The sequence below is a fragment of the Penicillium riverlandense genome (assembly GCF_028828495.1).
Source record: "Penicillium riverlandense strain IBT 135883 chromosome Unknown utg000006l_segment0_segment0, whole genome shotgun sequence".
NCBI classification, from domain to species: domain Eukaryota; kingdom Fungi; phylum Ascomycota; class Eurotiomycetes; order Eurotiales; family Aspergillaceae; genus Penicillium; species Penicillium riverlandense.
The window spans coordinates 2,952,201-2,970,538 of NW_026643197.1; the positions used below are offsets into that span (position 1 = coordinate 2,952,201).

An 18,338-nucleotide genomic window follows, 5' to 3' on the forward strand; every position below is an offset into this window, starting at 1 on the left:
GCGTTTTTTAAACTTGCTTGGCAATGGATTCGGTTTACGGGGAGGTGGAAAATTCAGCATCTCTCTGTGGTGGCCTGAGGGTGGAAAGTGAGGGAGGCTCGGAAGTTTGCTGGTCATGCATATGACGGTGGACTTTGCGGGCTGGGTGGACTTCAGGGGCTGAGCTCAGGACGGTCGGTTAAGTTTATTCGACTCGTACATAGGCTGTTCCGTGCGTCGCGTTTCCCATCTAGGAATGGAGTCTTTGCTTTTCACCCACTATATGCATTTTTGATATCGTAGTCTTGGGAGTATGCGTCGTATAAGGCGAAGCGGGCTGTGAGGGTACATACTTGGTATCTGTTCATTATATGGTACTGCGTAGGGTCTGGTGATTTCTTATCTTTATGGCTTCCAGACAGCCAATGCTAGGAGCAAGCCTAATATCTCTGGTGTACTCAAAAGGTTGGTGACAATTAAAAGCCAGTGTGGAAAGTCTGCTGTTGATCAGCTCCAAACAAACAGACCTCAACACAACGCTACCTGACTCAAGATAGGGTCTAACTAAGACACAATACGATGAATTGTACTTTATTTCCAAAAGACATTGAACCCTTCACTCCTCCTAATGTCATGACATAGCCGGCGGGAACTGACCCGAAACTCAGTTGGACGGCATCCCTCACCTCACGATCAGAAGGAGAAGTAAACCAAAAGACATGATCTCACCAATTCCAGTCTGTCGGATTCTCCCGGATAATGATCTCACTTGTTCATGACATCCATGGGTCGACCAGTTCGTTTAGGGTTATCGATCAGATGACTAAGCCCGATCAAGTCCATTCCAATGATGTCCACGACCTTTTCACGATTGCAGACAATAACTCGGGGATATATAGACGTCATAGGGGAAGTCGTTTGTTAGTTCCCAATAGTAGAAGTAAGTACTTTTGATCGCATTGAGTTTAAAGGATGTCGATTGTTTCCCTGGCGTGGATAAGGGTTACCCCACAGGTTGGAGCAGTCCTCTTCCCTCAGTACAAGATTAGGGAGACAATATGGAAAGGTTCATTGTGGTTTTGGTACGAGAGTAAGTCAATTGATTGAAGACATATGCATGATTGGATATACAGGATATTTTCGACCACATAGTATGTACACAATGTTCCCGCTCTGGACATACTAGAGATTGGAGAAAACAGTGACGAAGGCTTAAAGTTTATATCGAGACATCAGCTGTTCGGTTGATCCACTGGTCCGCCAGCCTTTTTTGGTTGAGCATCATCGACTTCACTATTTTCTTGGGCCGATGACATCGCGTCCCGCTTTGGTCTGTCTTGCACTATGAGATTCGTTGTTGGCAATTGGAATTGAGCAGGCATTGAATGGTACACCCCCACAAACAGGAATTATTCTCTTCACAGCGCCTCGGATTTGATCGTAATACGTTTGTGTTCGGAATCCCATGATGCAATGGTAGGGAAAGAACCCTATGGCCGCTATTTAGGGTTGTATCTTGCCTTTTTTATGCTTCCTTTTCTCTTTTCTCTCCCTTTTCAACCATCCATGACATAACAACAGAACTCAAGCACCAATATATTGTATATTAGTTTCGATTAACTTCTACGACGACATCCATTTTCATCAATCTTTGATACCCACATCCAAGTATCATATCACCATGTCCGCAAACACCGAGAAGAACGCGGAGAGCACCGGATCCAAGCTTATGAAGAAGCTGAGCCACAAAATCTCCCCCAGCAAGGAGGAAAGCAGCAAAAGCGGATCTGGGCAGGATATCCTTGACAGAGCAGGATCTATCAGAGAGCAAGTCAGCCACGGAAAATATGGCGCTGCCGCCCATGAAATGATTGGCAAGGGGCAGTCCAGTGCAAGCGCCCCCAGCAAAGCCGAGACAGAAGCAGCCATGAAAGAGCAGCAAGTCGGCCGTGAAAACTATGAAGGCACTGCTCAACAAATCTCCGGCCAAGGACAGTCTAGTGCGAATGCTTCCAGCCAAGCAGAGCAGACCGGCGGAGGCATGAGTGGCAGCAAACCCCAGGAAAAAGCAGAGGAAGCTGGTCGGCGGCTGTTCGGCACAAACCCGCCCGCCCAGGAGGTCACCGGACAGCAGCAAACTGGTGGTGGACTGTGGAATGGAAGTGGCGGCCAACAGAAAAAGGACGGCTTGTGGAGTGGAGGTGGTTCCAGCAGCAAGAATGAAAACCTGAACCCGCCCCCAACCTGGGTCGAAGGGTCTGGCAGACGCCCTTCACGAGTGCAAGAAAACTATGATATTAAAAGAGGTCCAATCACTTCGGGGTACTCTTTGGGCAAGAGGGACTCCACGGGAAGAACATCGCATGGGGGGCCAGGAGCAGGAGCAGGAGACAGTGGCAGTGGCAGCAAAGACGTCCCCAGCACTGGAAAAACAGCTTCAGGAAACCTCAACCAGGCGAACCCCGATAGCCATCCGCATGTCGGTCAAATTCGTTTCAGCGATGCCAGCATTGACGACGAGCTTGCCGAGCAAGGCCATATCAGCTCCGATGTTTTCGGTGGTGGATCTGCCAGCAAAGGCATTTCCGAACAGTCCGGTACTAGCAAGGACATCTCAAACAGAAAAACCCTCGACAGTCACAATGCGAACAAAGGTGTTTCTGGCATGGGCAGCAGCAGCCAAGCGACTTCCAGCAAAAAGGAAACCACCATGGACTCCTACAAAAAAACGGATACTAGTCAAGGCACAAACATTCCCCAGGGTATCTCCACTGGCGGCGGTGCCAGCCAGGGCATCCAGAATACTTCCAACAAAAAGACCAAGGACATGGGGTATTTCAGAACAGACGCAACCAAAGACGTTTCCGGAAAAGACGGCCTCAGCCAGAACATCCCCAGGAAAGATGTTCCCGTCGGTACTTACAGCAACTATGGCACCAGCCAGAACCTCCAGGGAACTTCCACCAAAGAAAGCACAACCGGAGGCTACTCTGACTCGTATGCCACTCAAGACACCTCTGGAAAACTCTCTGGTATCAGCCAAGACTACTCCACTGCAGGATATACTGGTCAAGGCTCTTCCAGCAAAGACATGGCGGGGGGCATCTCTCCCACTTCTGGTGTAAGCAAAGACCAATTCAGCCAGCGTGACACTCGCCAGTCTACTTTTAACCAAGGAAAACTTGACCAGAGTGTATTCAGTCCTGATACTCGAGGCGGGGGTATGGGCCAAACTGGAGATACGGGCCGAGCTAGAGGTATAACCAATGCTAGAGCTATGGCCCAAGATGGTGGCATGAGCCAAGGTGCTTTCGGCAGTGGCAAGGGGACCACAGAAACACGAGCTCGAGATGTTACCACCGGACAGACAACCGAAGCGCATTCCACACAAAGTGGATTTGGTCCGGGAGCCGCCAGGAGCGGAGGTCTCGGCCAGGGCTTTGGCCAGAGAGGTGTCAGAACTGGCGAACTTGGCTCTGGAGGAACCAAGACCATGGCTGGTGGAACAATTACTCGCGGAGATGGAACCATTCGCGGAAGCAGCTACAAGGTGACCGTGCTGCAAGAGAAGATCCAGACCGTCTCTCAGAAGTGCAAGTCTCAGCTCGGTCTGTCTGCCAGTGAAATCAGCCAGCGCAGTCCTAAGGTGGACGTATTTTTCGACGTTGTCGCTGCTGAACGTCTGCGATGGATGCCACGCGATGGCAGCAGACTCGATTGTAGTCTGAGATGGGCTTCCCGACTTGCATATGCCGTTGATGCGCTTCGCGAGTCGGTTGGAGAGTTTGCACCTGGCGCCACCGAGGCCGCGATGCTGATCTGGGGATTTTGTATTCTGCTTCTTGAAGTGAGTTAAACATGACAAGTCTTCATGAGTATATATACTGACCTCTCTGACTAGTCCGACATTGATAACACGGATCTCTTCGAGAGTGTTTTCGGCAGATACGGCCGTGTAGCTGTCGGAATCCATCTGCTCTTGCAGTACCAGACTGCGTACATGTCCTCTCCAGAACTCCAACCTGAAGCGGCTGCAGCCTTTGCTGATCTGTTGGAAATGGTCTGCAACACTTCTGGCAGCTGTATCGAGGGATTCAAGAGCAAGGAGCCAAACCAGGTAATCTCGCGGAATGTTGATGCTGCGTTCATCACCTACGCCCGTCGATATTCCACACACTGGAACTGCATTGTCGAGTCTAGCACCTCCAAGATTGTTGATCAAAGCTCGCAAATCTATGCCAGCCCCGAACTGGGAAGCCTCCGTCAATTCCTGAGTGTGCAGGACCGTCCGCTCCAATTCATCCTGGAGGCTCGCTCCCACACCCTTGCCGAGGGCTCTTTCGAATGGTTTAACAATGCCCTCTACGACTTCACTATGGAAAGCTCCCCTCTGATGCTGGTCACCGGTGGTCCTGGCTCCGGAAAGAGCGCTCTTGCGCAGTGGACCGTGGACCGGCTCCAGGAGTCGGCCGAGCACGATGCTTGGGATGTTATTCCGTACACAATCAGTGAGGCTAAATACCCTTCTCCATGACATCGTATACTAACATATTCTAGGGGCCGATATCCCTGTTGCAACCCTGCCTTTGCGCATCTTGAAGGGCATCTTGCACCAGATGTTGGATCACTGCGTCAGTGATCAGCGTACCCAGGAAGCAATTCTTGTTGAAGTCGCAAAAGCGGCACAGGGAGCTCTAGATGGGGCCACTGAAATGGAAATTGACGAAGGCCTTTGGAAGGGAATTCGCGCCGGCTTGCAGTCAAACATCCAATTCATGTTTGTGGTTGACGGACTTGACCAAATTAAAGGTGGCGAGAAAGAAGCGCTTGCGTGCCTTGAACAATTCCATGAGGTTTTGACCGAGCAGAACGCTGGATCGAAGATGATTGCCTTCAGCCGACCTCTCAGCTCGAAGATGCCAGGCCTGGGCGTTCAACAGTTTGACATTCAGTCTTCTCAGACTCAGACTGACATGGGAGCCTACGTGCGCAAAATGCTCTATTCCGAGTCACAGTTTGATACCTTTAAAGATGATCAGCTTGATTCGGCTGTGTCGGCCATTGTCAACCGCTCTCAAGGCTCTTTCAGCTGGGCCGAGATGGCTGTTATTTATGCCCGGCAGCAGAGGACTTTGAACCACGCTGTTTCCGCTGTGCATACTCTCCCACAGTCCATGACCGAGTTTCTTGACTTCCATCTCAAGAACATCGACTTCAATCAGCACGAGACGCGATGCATCATGTCCTGGCTTGCAGCCGCAGAGAGACCTTTGCTTGTTGAAGAAGTTGATGAGTTGCTGAAAGTCGATGCCAAAGGCTCCGGTTTCAAATCTCGTCGCACCAGTAGCGACAGTTCATTCAATTCGATGGCTCCACTGGTTATGACTCGCGATGGCGTTGTCTCTTTTGCGCATACTTGCATTCGTGACCATGTCATCAGTCAGGCAAGATCTCTCAGTACGAAGTCAGGGCTCAATCTCAAGGAGGCACATTATGATCTTCTTGCCAGGTGTCTCGCCTGGGTGCAGTTGAGCGTTCGTGAGGAGGCTGACCTGTCCTTGGACAAGCTGAACATGGAGGAGCGCAACCGACTCTTTGACAAATATGTCATCCTGGAGTACACGGCACGATACTGGCTATCACATCTCTTATCTTCGCCTCTGGTGAGCGACGAGGGAGAATTCCAGTTCAGCAATGACTTCAAAACGCTACTTCCTGCAACAGTTCTCTTTGCTCGTCTTGAGTTAACCTGCAAAGAATCGCAGTTTACTCGGTCCAGCGTTCTTGAACTCTATCGACTGGCAACTGACATTCGTCGCATTGTCTTGGGAGAGAAGTCCCCAGCGTTCCTCCAGAGTCTGCTTCTCAGTGCGCGAGTATCCAAGCTGGCGCATGCCGATTATGCGGATGAGCACTGCTACGAGGCATGGAGGCTTAGCCAGGAGCTTTTGGGTCAATCGTATTCTATCACCTTGACCTGCACTGAGATGATGACCCAGTCATTCAGCGAAAAGGGCACGATTACCTCTCAGCAGGAGGACATCATGAAGTACTTGATCCTGACTGACTCCGAAATCACTGGTGTCGATTTCAACCAGCGCTTGCGGTATCTTGGAATGATTGTCGGCATGTACAAGTCTCGTGGTGATAACGACTCTGCTCTTCTCATGTCCAAGCAGTTCTACCAACAGATTCTTCAGAAGTATGGCAGCAACTCGAGTCAATCCTCCGAGGCAGCCGAGTTCTTGACCGAACAATTCTCCACCACTGGAAGCGATGAAATGAGCAAGGATATTGCGAGAACCAAGTACGACAACATGGTCCGGACCCTGGACGTCACCGACGAGCGTCGCATCAAGTACTCTTTGTACATGGCTCAGATGTACGAGCAGCACGGCGATATCCTTCAGGCACAGACTATTCTGTCAAGCCTTTGGGCAGGCCTCAATTCTTGTGACATTGATTCTGTCGACATGATGGACAAGAAAGCCAACGTCGCCCTGGTCTATTATCAGTTCCTGCGTCGCCAAGGCTACAACGATGAGGCAGAGGTCATCATCCGCGAACTGGTAGCAGATCTCGAAATTACTGGTGTTCACTCTGCGGAAATGATGCAGAGAGTGCAGATGCTCCGAGCCGAGACCCGTGAGATGCGCCTGTACAGCTTGGATCGGTCCTTGGCGGTTCTCATGTGGCGCTACTACAAGGAGAACAACTTGGAGTACACTACAGATGCAAAGACCCTGGCACTGTCGCTCGCTGAGAGTATGGCAAACACCGTCTCCATTGAGGAAGCGTCTTCTTTGTCCACCCGGGATCGCAAGCTGCTCGTTGAGCTGTTGGATTCCATCACCTCGTCTCCAACCAATTTGTCGGTTGGTACTTTGATCTTGTGTCACAATCTTGCCAGTATATACATTCGCGAGGAAGACTGGGCCGCCGCCAGTGACTGCGCGATGGCCGTCCTGCAACATGTTTGGCCGTCAGTTGAACGTCCCTCGTCATACCACAAGTTCTCCACCGAGTTGGCACCACCTGTTGCAGACATTGCTCTGATTCTGGCTTACTGCCAATTCCGCAGGCTTCATCTGCAACAGGCCACAGTTGTGTACGAAAATGCATTTGGTTCTTTGATCTCATCTGACACAGTCCCGGTGGCCTCTGTCCTGGCTGTGGCGAAGGCTGTCGTTGAATTCTACGAGACCTCCTTCCAGTTCGAAAAGGCGCTGACACTTCTTCATACCGTGAGCAACTTCCTGACTTCTCGCCTTGGAGGTACACACAAGCACACAATCGAAAACATGTATCTGGAAGCCAGCCTCGCAACTCGTCTCGAGATGAACAACGAAGCCAAGAGCGCCTACCAGCGCATCTACCAGACCACTATGCATAACGACAAGATTTCTCCAGAGGGCACGGAAGCCGCCCTTGCGCTCATCGGTCTCTATGAGAAAGAAATGCAGTGGAATTCTGCGCTGGACATCTACAGACATCTGTGGCCGACTCTTGTTGTTGAGGATGGCATGCGCCCGGCTGATCCGATCCAAGAGGAGGATCTCCTGGAGAAGACATATTTGGGATACATGTCCATTCTCACTGCTCACACAAAATCTACAGACTTTTCTGAGCGGTACCAAGTGGCATCCGAATATGTCAACACTTGCCGAAACGTCTGGGGCCCCACGCACCAGAAGACACTCAATGCAACTCTGCTCTTCGCCGAGCTGTGCGAGACCAGTGATTCCTACATTGACCAGGCCATCTCGCTGTACAAGCTGCCTCTACAGACGAACGAATGGGTGCCTGCTTCCCAGTCAGCCAAGGGCCTTGATCAGATGACGCAGCCGCTGCCCATTACCCTCAAGCACAAGATGGCACAGCTCTTTGTACGGAAACATGATTCCTCCAACGAGGCGCGCTCTCTCTACACGGAGGAGTTCCAGCTCGCCAAGAAGACCCAGGGACTATTTTCCACCACTACGCTATCCTGGCTGCGCGAGCTTGCTTTGGCCCATGCTCGCCAGGGCACCTCGACCGGAACCCAACAGGGCACTGCCATCCTGCACACCTACGTGACTGATGTTTTGCACGCCGGTGGCGACCCTGAAATGATGGACGACTGGGCCCGCAAGGTTGCTGCCATCTACCTGGAGTGTGGTTTTATTGACGACGGCAGCATCATGCTCGACGAGCTACGCCAACGCGTGATGTCCGGATCCGATACCACGGCCATGACTCTCGGTGACCGGCGTGATGCCGTCTTTGTGGCTGCTTTTGAGGAAGTATTTGGCCGACGTGCCACCTCGACTCAGATCATGGCTGAGATGGCGCGCGAGGTGCAGACTCAGCAGACCTTTACCAAGAACCTATCTGGTCATGACTTTATTCCGACACTGATCTCGGGCGATCGTCTGGCCCGTCTACAGACTCAACAGAAGCGTACGCGCGCTGCCATGGACACGCGCAGCCGGCTGTACGACTACTTCTGCAGCAACTTGTCCGCTACAAACATCGCGAACAAGGAAATTGTGCAGCAGTTCTACCGTCTCTGTCTGCAGGAGATCCACAATGATAACTATAACATCAACATCCTCACCAAGACTACCGACCTGGTTCGCGACTTGTGCAACTCCTCTCGCTTCGAGGATGCCAGTACACTCACCGGGGTGTTGCACTCTTTCCTGCATTTGACCGACGGCCTCAATGACTACGAGAGCATCACGACGGCCACCAGGCTGTGCTTGTACTTGAGCGGTCACAGTGCCACCAAGTGCGAGGATGAAAAGACCTTCCAAGCCATGTCCATAATGTCCAAGCATATGCTTCAGGAGATCATGGAAGCCTCGAAGACCATTGGTATCGAGATAATTGATCTTCCATTCCCGGAGCTCAACGATATGATCACTCTGCTGGGCGAGCACGAGATGTTCGACGACCTGGAAGCGATCCTAACCCAGCTCTGGACCTCGCGCATTGTCCAGAGGACCTGGACACCTGATGTCGTGGTTTGGATTGGGCGACGTCTTGTGGAGACCCGCTTTTGTCGCGGTTCTGTCGACTCTGCAATCCAGCTCTGTCGCGACATTTGCTACAATCTGCGCCAGGTCTGGGGCAGTTGCGACGGCGTGACCTTGAATATGACTAAATTGCTGTCCGCACTTTACACTGCCTCTGACAATCACCAGTCCGCAGCCACTTTGCATGAGGGTGTGCTATACGACCTGCTCAGTGACTCCGAGGCAAAGGATCACCCTCGTGCCGCGGACACTGCGTCACAGCATATGGAGCTCCTCCGCCGCGCGCAGAGCCGCATGGACACGGCAGGCAAAACTTCCACGAGAGCTTTAGCACATGCAGATCTATATGCGCAAGTGGTCGATCATTTTGGACTCGCATCAGAGCAGATCCAGGATGTGGGTGCAGCTCACGGCGGCGACCAATTTGGCATGTGGTCTCGACCCAGGCGCTTCAGCTTGGATGTTGAAGACCTGGATGATCAAAGTCAGGGTGAGATGCACCAAAATCATCTGCGTGAATCGAGTAGCGTGGGTCTTCTGAATGGTAGCGGTGCTCCTAGGAGAATCTCGGTGCAGGCTCTGTAGATGGGCAAGTTATTGTTGGGATGAATCCACTTAAAACTGTCAAATATTTGATTCTGTTGGCGTTGGTCTTTTAGTATATGGAGATACAAGGAATGGAACGGGCAAATTGTACTTGTACTGTGACTATATAATTATCTCATGATCTGAAGTATTATCGATAACAGAAGTAGCGGGTTATTGTTGGGGCCCATTTGGATAAACCTTTCTCAAACCATATTGCCTGATGCATAACTAAGCAAATCTTCTCGAAAGGAATTGGCATTTACCATATGTACAATAATATTTCTCTACTCCTGGTATTTCGAATAAAATGATGAGTGGAAGTTGCCTGACTAATCCAGTCCTTCGCAAGACCTTAGTTAACGAACTGTTCAGCAATCTCCCCCTTTTCTCCTATCTTCAGAAACACACCATAATGGAGCATCTGCCGTCACCACAAACCATAGCTTTCAGCACAACAGAAATACTCGAGTTGATCCTTTTGCAGCTCGACCTCCGTACCCTCCTAACGACTGCGCAACTGACTTGTCGTACGTGGACCAACGTCATAAGAAACTCCCTACCCCTCCAGCAGGCCTTATTTTTCACGCCCATAAGGAGCTCTCAGGACATCAAGAGGGTGCAAAACTCACTCCTGGCGGACTCTTTTAGTCCGTGGTTCCAAAAGAAAGCTAAAGAGATCCCAAGAGAACTACGATACAGATTCAAGCATACCTTGAAGTCGCTGGATATGATAAGGAACCCCGCAAAAAGAACGGCCTATTTACGGAAGGAGGCAAGTTGGCGCCGAATGTTAACTTATCAGCCCCCAAAACTAGACTTTGCCTTCTTTGAAACTACGATAAGCATGGGCGGTGTTGGCTGTGCTCTATCTAAGATTCAAGTAAGCCCTCCCCTGGATAGTTTGTATATATGGCTTTCTAATCAATCAATTTCAAGCGAATGAATAAATCTTCAAATCCAAATGATGGTTTACGTATGGAAATCATATTCGAGTGGATGCTCTTCAATAACGTTTTACATTGGCAAAATCGGCCCCAGTTTGTCTGTATTCCGCTTCCAGTCTCAGACTGTAGCCAAAAAGTTACATCCATATTCAAAGACAGAGTTGCAGAATTTGATCTTGTGATTCACTCGACCTACTCAATTTCTTGTGTGGGGGGGGGGGGGGGGGAGATCCGAAGACCGAGGAAGAGGTGGTCAGAGACCGGATAGTCGAGTATTACAGAGAGATGCGATTAGCAAGGAAAATCCCTTCATTCAAACAAGTCATAGTTGCTAAACTATGGATCCCGTGGGATGACGGTGATGAAGATTTATAAGAGCGATCTATTTGAAAAATAAACAGATACTGTCACTTCTGGTATGTTATGAGTTTGTGATTACCCATCAGCTGAAGGACAAATCGGCGAACGATATGGCCTGGATTGGATCGCTGGCCGCTTTTCTCCAGTTTGCAGCAGGCGCCATTGGAGGACTATTATTCGACCGTTATGGTGCCCTGGTATGAATGCTCTCCATGTATCGCCCACTTCTCTCTAACAATATCTCAGTCCGTGTCCGGCGTTGGTGCTTTATATTTTCGCCATCATGGTGTGTCGTAGGAGGGTCCTTGCAGCCTCTTGCATGGCGTGTCACAATACCTTGACAAGAGACGAACCGCCGCCTTGGGATCTGTCGTTCCAGAGTGCTCCATTGGCGGTGTTGCCATCCCTATTGCGCTCTCGAAGATGCTTAATGGCTCGTCTTTAGGGTTTGGATGGCCAATTTAGTACGAATCATTGGGTTCTTCATACACCGTTGGCATTTTCGTGCGTGGCCGTCAACTCTCGCCTTCCCCCGCGGCCATTGAGATTCTTCATAGGATCTCTGCCTTCAAAGCTACAACGTTCGACCTTTCATCGTTGCGCTGTTCTTCACGCGGTCACACAAGGCAAGGAAGCAACGCTAACGTCGTACCTACTGGTCATCCTCAACGGCATCCACTTTCGGCCAGATTGTCCCTGGGATTCTCGCCGACAAGTTCGGTCGATTGAACATCTTTAGTGGAGGAGCAATTGCCACCAGCGTGGTTATTTCTGCTCGACTAGCCCACACCGGGATTAGTGCTTTGTGCTTATCTTCAACTGGTTTACCTCGGGCACTATCATCTCAGGCGCATCCACTGCCTTTTCGCTGGCCCTGTGCGCCAAAGATCACTGGGAATTTGGGACTTATATGGGCATCGGCTTGAGGATTGCCTCCCTGGCAGCGCTCATTGGACCTCCTGTCAGTGGGGTGCTTTTTGACAATTATGGGCTCTTGCAATATTTAGCGGCATCATGGTTTTCGTTAGTGGGTGCATTGTCTTTTCAAGCAAGGAGACTACTCCTCAGGGTCTGATGGGAAAGGTGTGATGGATTCACTGGTGGAAGTCCGTCAGCGATTGTAGTCGTACCTCCATTTCATTAGACAGAGAACATAAGAATTTCATTTGCACCAGTATAACCCTATTAACTACTTGAGCAGCACCGAAAAGCAAAACGTCAAGGCCAGAACAGTCTTTTGTGTGTTCCCCAGTGGATTGGCCGCTTGCATCACAAACCCAGGGTTCATACTTGGCAGGTGACAACAATATCGCCACCGACAGCCAAAGCTCAGCAAGAGCAACACAGATGATGTCACGAACCATGATGAGGGATTTTCAATAGCCTCCTGAATGGAGAGAGATTTCCGAGTGCTGGCACTTACAAAACGCGCTCGCTGTTTTAGCTCTCATCTTCAATCCACCCAAGTTAGATCCAACACCATCCATCGAATTCAACACGATCAACCACAATGAAGAGCATGCGATCGCTCACATCTATACTCCAAGCAGGGACCAAGTCAAGAACACATTTTCAATTGAAACCCTCTCAGGCAAGAGCCTACACCCAGGCCTTCAATACCCGCAACCTCTCAGCGGACCCAGACCCCACGTCAGAGAGACGAGCCCTCAACCCAGAAAGATACGAGACCTGCAAATCAGGGACAGACGATGAAGTCGCGCAGCACAAATCACCCTACGATCCGTCCAGCACAACGCCAGAGAGTGAACACAGAGCTCTGGAAGATGAATATAAACTCGAAGGCGACGTGTCCCACGACCCACTGTTTGTCAGCCCTGCCAATAGGGATTTCAGTTTGATTCTCGATCCGATGGTTGGCGGCGCAGTGCACAATGCCCAGTCGTTAGGGAGCGTGCGTGGGTGGACGAATAAGCATAGGACTGTGCTGAGGCGAACGGCGCCGTTTGAGTTTAGGGGGTATGAGAAGGTTGTTTGGAATTTGAGGAAGAAGTCTGCGCAAAGGTAGGTTGATGTGTGGATGGGATGTTCCTTGCGAGATGGGCTAACTTGAGCTATATTGTATAGACCGCCGGACAAGGGTGGCTCTGTAGTGTAATCCAAGTAATTGGACATTGCAATCGATCTAAGATGCAATGCAAGAGGTTCTGAAGTAGGAATGAAAATCCATTGAATTTATCGTGAGGAAAAGGATACTATAGACGAAATAGTTAACTGACAGGTGAAGTATATCGGGGCAATTCCATTTTAAACCATATGCAAGGATGAATAAGAACCGCAGACGTAGACTCCAATGCAATCCCATATTCCTAACCTTCAGATTGAAAACAAGTCAGCACTCATTCACTCGAAGTCCAGACATAAAGAAACAATGCCCAGAGACCAAAAGCGCCATGTCCAACAGCACAGCTCGATCGCCTCAAAGCAGTACAGTACATATAATCTCCACACAAGGATAAGTTTCAAAACCGAAAGCTTCTTCGCTACCTTCCCCCGCCACATCGGACCATCATCAACGCGAGCTCACAGCGATAATCTAATAATAATGTCCGAAACTCCGATCTCTGCCCGATATTTCCGCCGCGCGAAACACCAAAATTAATTCTTTATTTTTGAATTTTTATTAGAGGCGTCCTCGGCAAAGCTTAGCGCCGTTTACTTTCCCCTAAGCGATGACTCGCAGGATGAGGAGTAGCCACGACGGACGAGCCCGAGCGCCAGCCGTCAAGCCGTCGCGACGCGCCAGACTTGTAGGTGCATGCATACACATCCAGCCCACCAGTGGAAGCGACGGGGGGCCAAGACCACCGTGCATGGTCGTGGCGAACGATAAATGGCAGGAAGGACGATGATACCTATTGTGTGAGGAGAGCTGAGAAGGATTATTAATGGGTTGGATGTGACATTTGGGGCCAAATAGGGAGGTAGTTATTGTTGACGCCGGAGGTGTCGTACTAGGTATGGTGATGTACCAATCACTACTGGCTGCCCACATTGATGCCATCTACGTACGAGGCGGAAAATAGGCAAAAAAATAATTAATTCCAAGCAACTCATGAATTATTATTACTCGTCCTTCGCAAAAAGCCCCTCCCCCCCAAAAATTCTCCCCGCGGGGATCTCCACTCGATGGATTCGCCAAGAGCGACAGTCATCTGGTCCTCGTGCTAGGTTTGCAAAGACGGCCAATCAGAACCGGAGCAGGGGCGTTGGACTGGTATCCGTGCCAGCCGAGAAAAAAAAAAAATTAACTTTCGGGTTTGGTTCTCTGTTTCAGTTGTGGTGTGGAGGAATGTAGCTTCTGCCTCCTTTTCCATGTAACCACCCCAAACGACGGATCCTGCTTTCCATGGCCACGCCACAGAGGAGAAACGAACCTGGGTTAGTTGCTCGGCTACACTACGCTAGTTAAATTAGTACCCGGGTCGGCTCTGGCTGGGTCAAGGTTTTGTGGCGGTCAAAGCGGGCGCCGCTAAGGCAGACTAGAGGCTGAGTTTATACAAGCCACCAGCTTGGGGGCCTTACTTCTGGAAAGTGCGCTGTGCTAAACTAGCAGGACCATGAAAGGATCGAGTAAAAATGCGTTTCAGCGCATGTGACGTGACACACTACTGTATTCCATTTATTAAAAATGCGACAATACTACTACTAGGCCTGTTTCAGGCCTGCGGATGTATGTCTCGGCGTGCGGGGATTAGGGAAACAATTGTCACAGTGCAAAGCAGAAGTTCGATTTCGGAAATTCGGATACACGTATACGCGTAGAAGCGTAGAAGATGAGATACACAATAAGAGGGTATCGAGATATTAGGGTGATGGACGACAGGAAAGAAAGAAGCGAAAAAAAAAGAGATCACCTCTGTCTTTGCCGCAACACATCACAGAATAAAAACCACCAGGGTGAAACAATCTACTCGACCTGCGTGGCAGTAGCAGTCTCCTTCTCGGGCTCGGCAGCGACGTCCTTGGTGTCGGCAGCGACGGGCTCGTGAGCCTCCTCGGCCAGACCCAGCTTGTCGGAGGTGATCGCGCCCTGCTCAAGCTTGCGGACGTGCTGGAACTGCACCTCGGTCTTCCAGGCGCGCAGGCCAGGGGTGGTGAACATGGTCTCGACCTCCTCCAGGGTCTTGCCGGCGGTCTCGGGGAAGAGGAAGAAGACGTGGACGGTCATGGCGAAGCAGAAGACGCCGAAGACGATGTAGGTCTTCCACTGGATGTTCTCAAAGGCCGGGGGCACGAAGTAGGACAGAGCGAAGTTGAAGATCCAGTTCGACGCGGTCGACACGGCAACGGCCTTACCGCGCAGGCGCAGCGGGAACAGCTCGGGAGGGTAGATCCAGCTAACGGGTCCCCAGGTGGGCGCGTACGAGGCCACAAACAGGTACGTGCAGGCAATGATACCCTTGGCAGCGTGGGGGGCCTTGGACATATCCCACGACTCCTCCGGGGTGCCGCCCACGCCGCCGGCTGGAGCGGGCTTGCCGTAGGAGGCCATCATACCGGCGTTAGCAAACATGAAGGTCATCATGAGAGTCGAGCCAACCAGCAGCGGGGTGCGACGGCCCCAGCGGTCAATGAAGACCAGGGCGAAGATGGTCATGACCACGTTAATCACGTACTGGATGGACGAGGCGACCAGGTTGGCGTTACCCTTGAGACCGGCCATACCGAAGACGTAGGTAATGTACAGCATCATGACGTTCATGCCAGTGAGCTGGGACCAGATCTGGGTGAACATGCCGACGTGGGTGCGGAAGATCATGTCGCCCTTGAAGAGATCGAGGTAGCTGACATTGGAGTTGGCACGCTCGAACTCGACCATCTCGCGGATCTCAGACAACTCGGTCTGCACGAAGGGGGCGTTCTTGTCACCCTTGGAGTGGACGAGAGCCAGCACCTCGTGGGCCTCCTCCCAGCGATCCTGCTTGGCCAACCAACGTGGAGACTCGGGCAGGAAGAAGACAGCACAGAAGAGCATGACGGCGGGGATCATCTGCAGACCCCAGGGGGTACGCCAGGCGGCGTTGCCCGCCAGGAAGCTACAGCCGTATGAGACGTAGAACATGATCAGGATACCCCAGGTGATGGCCCACTGCTGGGCGCCGACGACGGTACCACGCTTGGAGGGCTGTGCCAACTCGGCGACGTAGACAGGGACCTGGGCAGAGAGAATACCGACGGAGACACCGTTGATGAAACGGCCGGCAACGAGCTGGCCGATGTTCATAGAGGAACAGACGATGGCGCTACCAATGCACCAGATGATAGAGCCAGCTTGGATGGAGCGCTTACGACCGATCCAGTCGGTCAGGATACCGGAGACCAGAGCGCCGAGGAACGAGCCACCGGGCATGGCGGCCGAGATACCACCCTGGTTGGCCGAGGTCGGGCCACCACATTGGCCCTTTGTGATTCCGGTCTGGTTGAAGAAACATTTGTACTGCTGAGTGCCAAGACTGGAGATTGGGAGATGGAAAGTCAGAAGTGTATCCACCAAGAGGTTTAAAAGCGCCAACAACTTACATAGCGGACATGGAGGCAATGTCGAAACCGAACAGTGCGCCGCCGACGACGGCCACCGTGGTGATGACATAGATGTTGCCGATGGTGTAGCCCATGATGGCAGATTTAGGGGGAGGAAGGAAGGTAAAAGGTAAAGAAGGAAAGTGGGCGAAGAAAAAGAAAGAAGAAAAGAAGGGAGGGAGGGAAAGTAGGGAGCAGATATAGAAACAACAAACTCTCCACGTTTGCGGAGAAAACACGCTAACCCACCCCCGGTCTGGCGCCTACACTGAGTTTGCGCCAACGCGAAGGGCCAAGGCTCCCCTAGCTTGGTCTCCCGCTAATACTTTACAGGTCCATGCGGCCTGTTCCGTCTGCCGGCACGCCACATGGTTGCATCGGGCTAAGGGCCAGCCGGCCATTTGCCCCTTTGGAGACAGCGAGCCATTGGTTCCGGCCCGGACTAGCCGAGTGTCGATGGGACTCAGAATACGACTGTAGGATGGATATTCCTTAATAATACATGCGCTATACTCTATCCTCTTGACCCCCTCCGACTTGCTCGGCGATCCGCCAGAGCAGAAACCGCTCTCTCCCTCCCGATATTTGACCGGCACCGGTAGGGTTAGTGCCAACCGCCAAGTCGGTGACATTTCCCCCGAGTCGCGGGCGGTTTTTTCCTGTCTTGGTCTTGTTTTCTTAATTAATTTTCCGAGCTGGAGGCAGAACAGGGTCGGTGGCTGGGTGCGGTATGACCACATCCACGCCGGTGTGCGTCCCGACTGGCCATAGCCCTACGAACTACGCAATATCTTACCTACTGACTGTGCGCCCAACGGCTACGAATCGTACCAGCAGCTGAACAGGAAGAGTCATAACTGTCAGAATGACCCGATCACGGGAACACATGAACCCAGATCCGGATCGTGCAGCATTCCTGCCCCCTAAACTCCGCATCCCGATTTGGGTCGGTGGGCCTCGACCACATGGGTTCCATGCTGGTATGTACTGTACAGTATACGCATCATACCGATCAAATGGATCTCCCTTGCGTCGTGGGCGGAGTGTGTGGTGTGAGGTATCGAATACTTATTCTCGGGCTGTCTTCTCGACTCGGACCGGCTTGGCTCGGTGAGGCGATCTCTGCTCTTCCGAGACATTTGTGTCAATTACAAGGGTACTTTCAGTCCATCGGGAAAAAGGACGGAGAGGACGGTTCGACGTGGCTCGCATTAGTTCTCGGTGGGTATTATGGAGCCATCTCCATTTACAGTCTCCGTAGTCTAGATCCCTCGTGTTCACCATGATTCATCTTTCGGCACGCACTAACTAATTGAGCGTAACATCCCGAGACAAAGCAAGAGACCAACGTTAATTCTCGGCTACCTCCGAGTACATGTGGTCATTGACTTTGGCGCCGTTCAGGAGCCGTCCCGACGAATCCAAATGCGTCGATGCGGGGACGGGATTGCTGAATCCGGCAACGCCAGATCTAGGGGTGAATGGGGCGCTGGTAATGACCGTAAACAGTAAATCATCTCAACTACGCTATTCAGCAAATATGGAATTGGAGGCAGGCCTGAAGTCGATACTAGTAGGAAGAAGTTGAGATGGATGATTTGCTTACTACCTATCGGGAAAGGTGGTTGGGGTATTTCTCTCGCATGGTAGTGATAGAGTTGGTTATACGAGGTAAAGGTTGTCGATATTTGGAATGTGTCGGGTAAGCACTAGCTAGCTACGCAGAAGCAGGTTGAAACAACGACACCATCGTTAATTCTCGGCTACCTACCCAGTATGAGTACATGCGGTCACCACTCTGGCGCTGCTCTTGGCCGCTCCGACAAATGCCAAATGCGGAGATGCGGGGATTACCAGATGCGGCCATGACAGATCTGGGGGTGGAGCTTTGGGGCTCTGGCCATGGGGT

At 51.5% G+C, this 18,338-nt stretch overlaps 6 protein-coding genes across 6 annotated transcripts; 4 read left to right on the forward strand and 2 right to left on the reverse strand.

Moving 5' to 3' along the window:
- Nucleotides 1-1,660: 1,660 nt before the first annotated feature.
- On the forward strand, nucleotides 1,661-9,581 carry N7474_007395 (ATP-binding protein; the record flags this gene model as incomplete). The annotated part of the gene is made up of 3 exons (XM_057198805.1): nucleotides 1,661-3,826; nucleotides 3,881-4,487; nucleotides 4,537-9,581. 3 exons carry the CDS (start codon nucleotides 1,661-1,663, stop codon nucleotides 9,579-9,581), a joined length of 7,818 nt encoding a protein of 2,605 aa, XP_057052245.1.
- Nucleotides 9,582-10,428: 847 nt separating this feature from the next.
- Nucleotides 10,429-11,091, forward strand: N7474_007396 (uncharacterized protein; the record flags this gene model as incomplete). Its single annotated transcript, XM_057198806.1, has 2 exons — nucleotides 10,429-10,464; nucleotides 10,930-11,091. 2 exons carry the CDS (start codon nucleotides 10,429-10,431, stop codon nucleotides 11,089-11,091), a joined length of 198 nt encoding a protein of 65 aa, XP_057052246.1.
- A 94-nt stretch (nucleotides 11,092-11,185) lies between these two features.
- On the forward strand, nucleotides 11,186-11,963 carry N7474_007397 (monocarboxylate permease-like protein; the record flags this gene model as incomplete). Its single annotated transcript, XM_057198807.1, is given in 3 exon segments — nucleotides 11,186-11,334; nucleotides 11,354-11,603; nucleotides 11,688-11,963. Coding segments are annotated over 3 exon segments (675 nt in total), but the record flags the coding sequence as incomplete, so codon positions are not given.
- Nucleotides 11,964-12,398: 435 nt separating this feature from the next.
- Nucleotides 12,399-12,914, forward strand: N7474_007398 (uncharacterized protein; the record flags this gene model as incomplete). The annotated part of the gene is made up of 1 exon (XM_057198808.1): nucleotides 12,399-12,914. The coding sequence occupies one exon, from the start codon at nucleotides 12,399-12,401 to the stop codon at nucleotides 12,912-12,914; it is 516 nt and encodes a 171-aa protein (XP_057052248.1).
- Nucleotides 12,915-14,816: 1,902 nt separating this feature from the next.
- N7474_007399 (sugar porter family MFS transporter) lies at nucleotides 14,817-16,524 on the reverse strand (the record flags this gene model as incomplete). Its single annotated transcript, XM_057198809.1, has 2 exons — nucleotides 14,817-16,362; nucleotides 16,430-16,524. 2 exons carry the CDS (start codon nucleotides 16,522-16,524, stop codon nucleotides 14,817-14,819), a joined length of 1,641 nt encoding a protein of 546 aa, XP_057052249.1.
- A 1,255-nt stretch (nucleotides 16,525-17,779) lies between these two features.
- N7474_007400 (uncharacterized protein) lies at nucleotides 17,780-18,296 on the reverse strand (the record flags this gene model as incomplete). The annotated part of the gene is made up of 2 exons (XM_057198810.1): nucleotides 17,780-17,900; nucleotides 18,214-18,296. The coding sequence occupies 2 exons, from the start codon at nucleotides 18,294-18,296 to the stop codon at nucleotides 17,780-17,782; spliced, it is 204 nt and encodes a 67-aa protein (XP_057052250.1).
- Nucleotides 18,297-18,338: the final 42 nt, after the last annotated feature.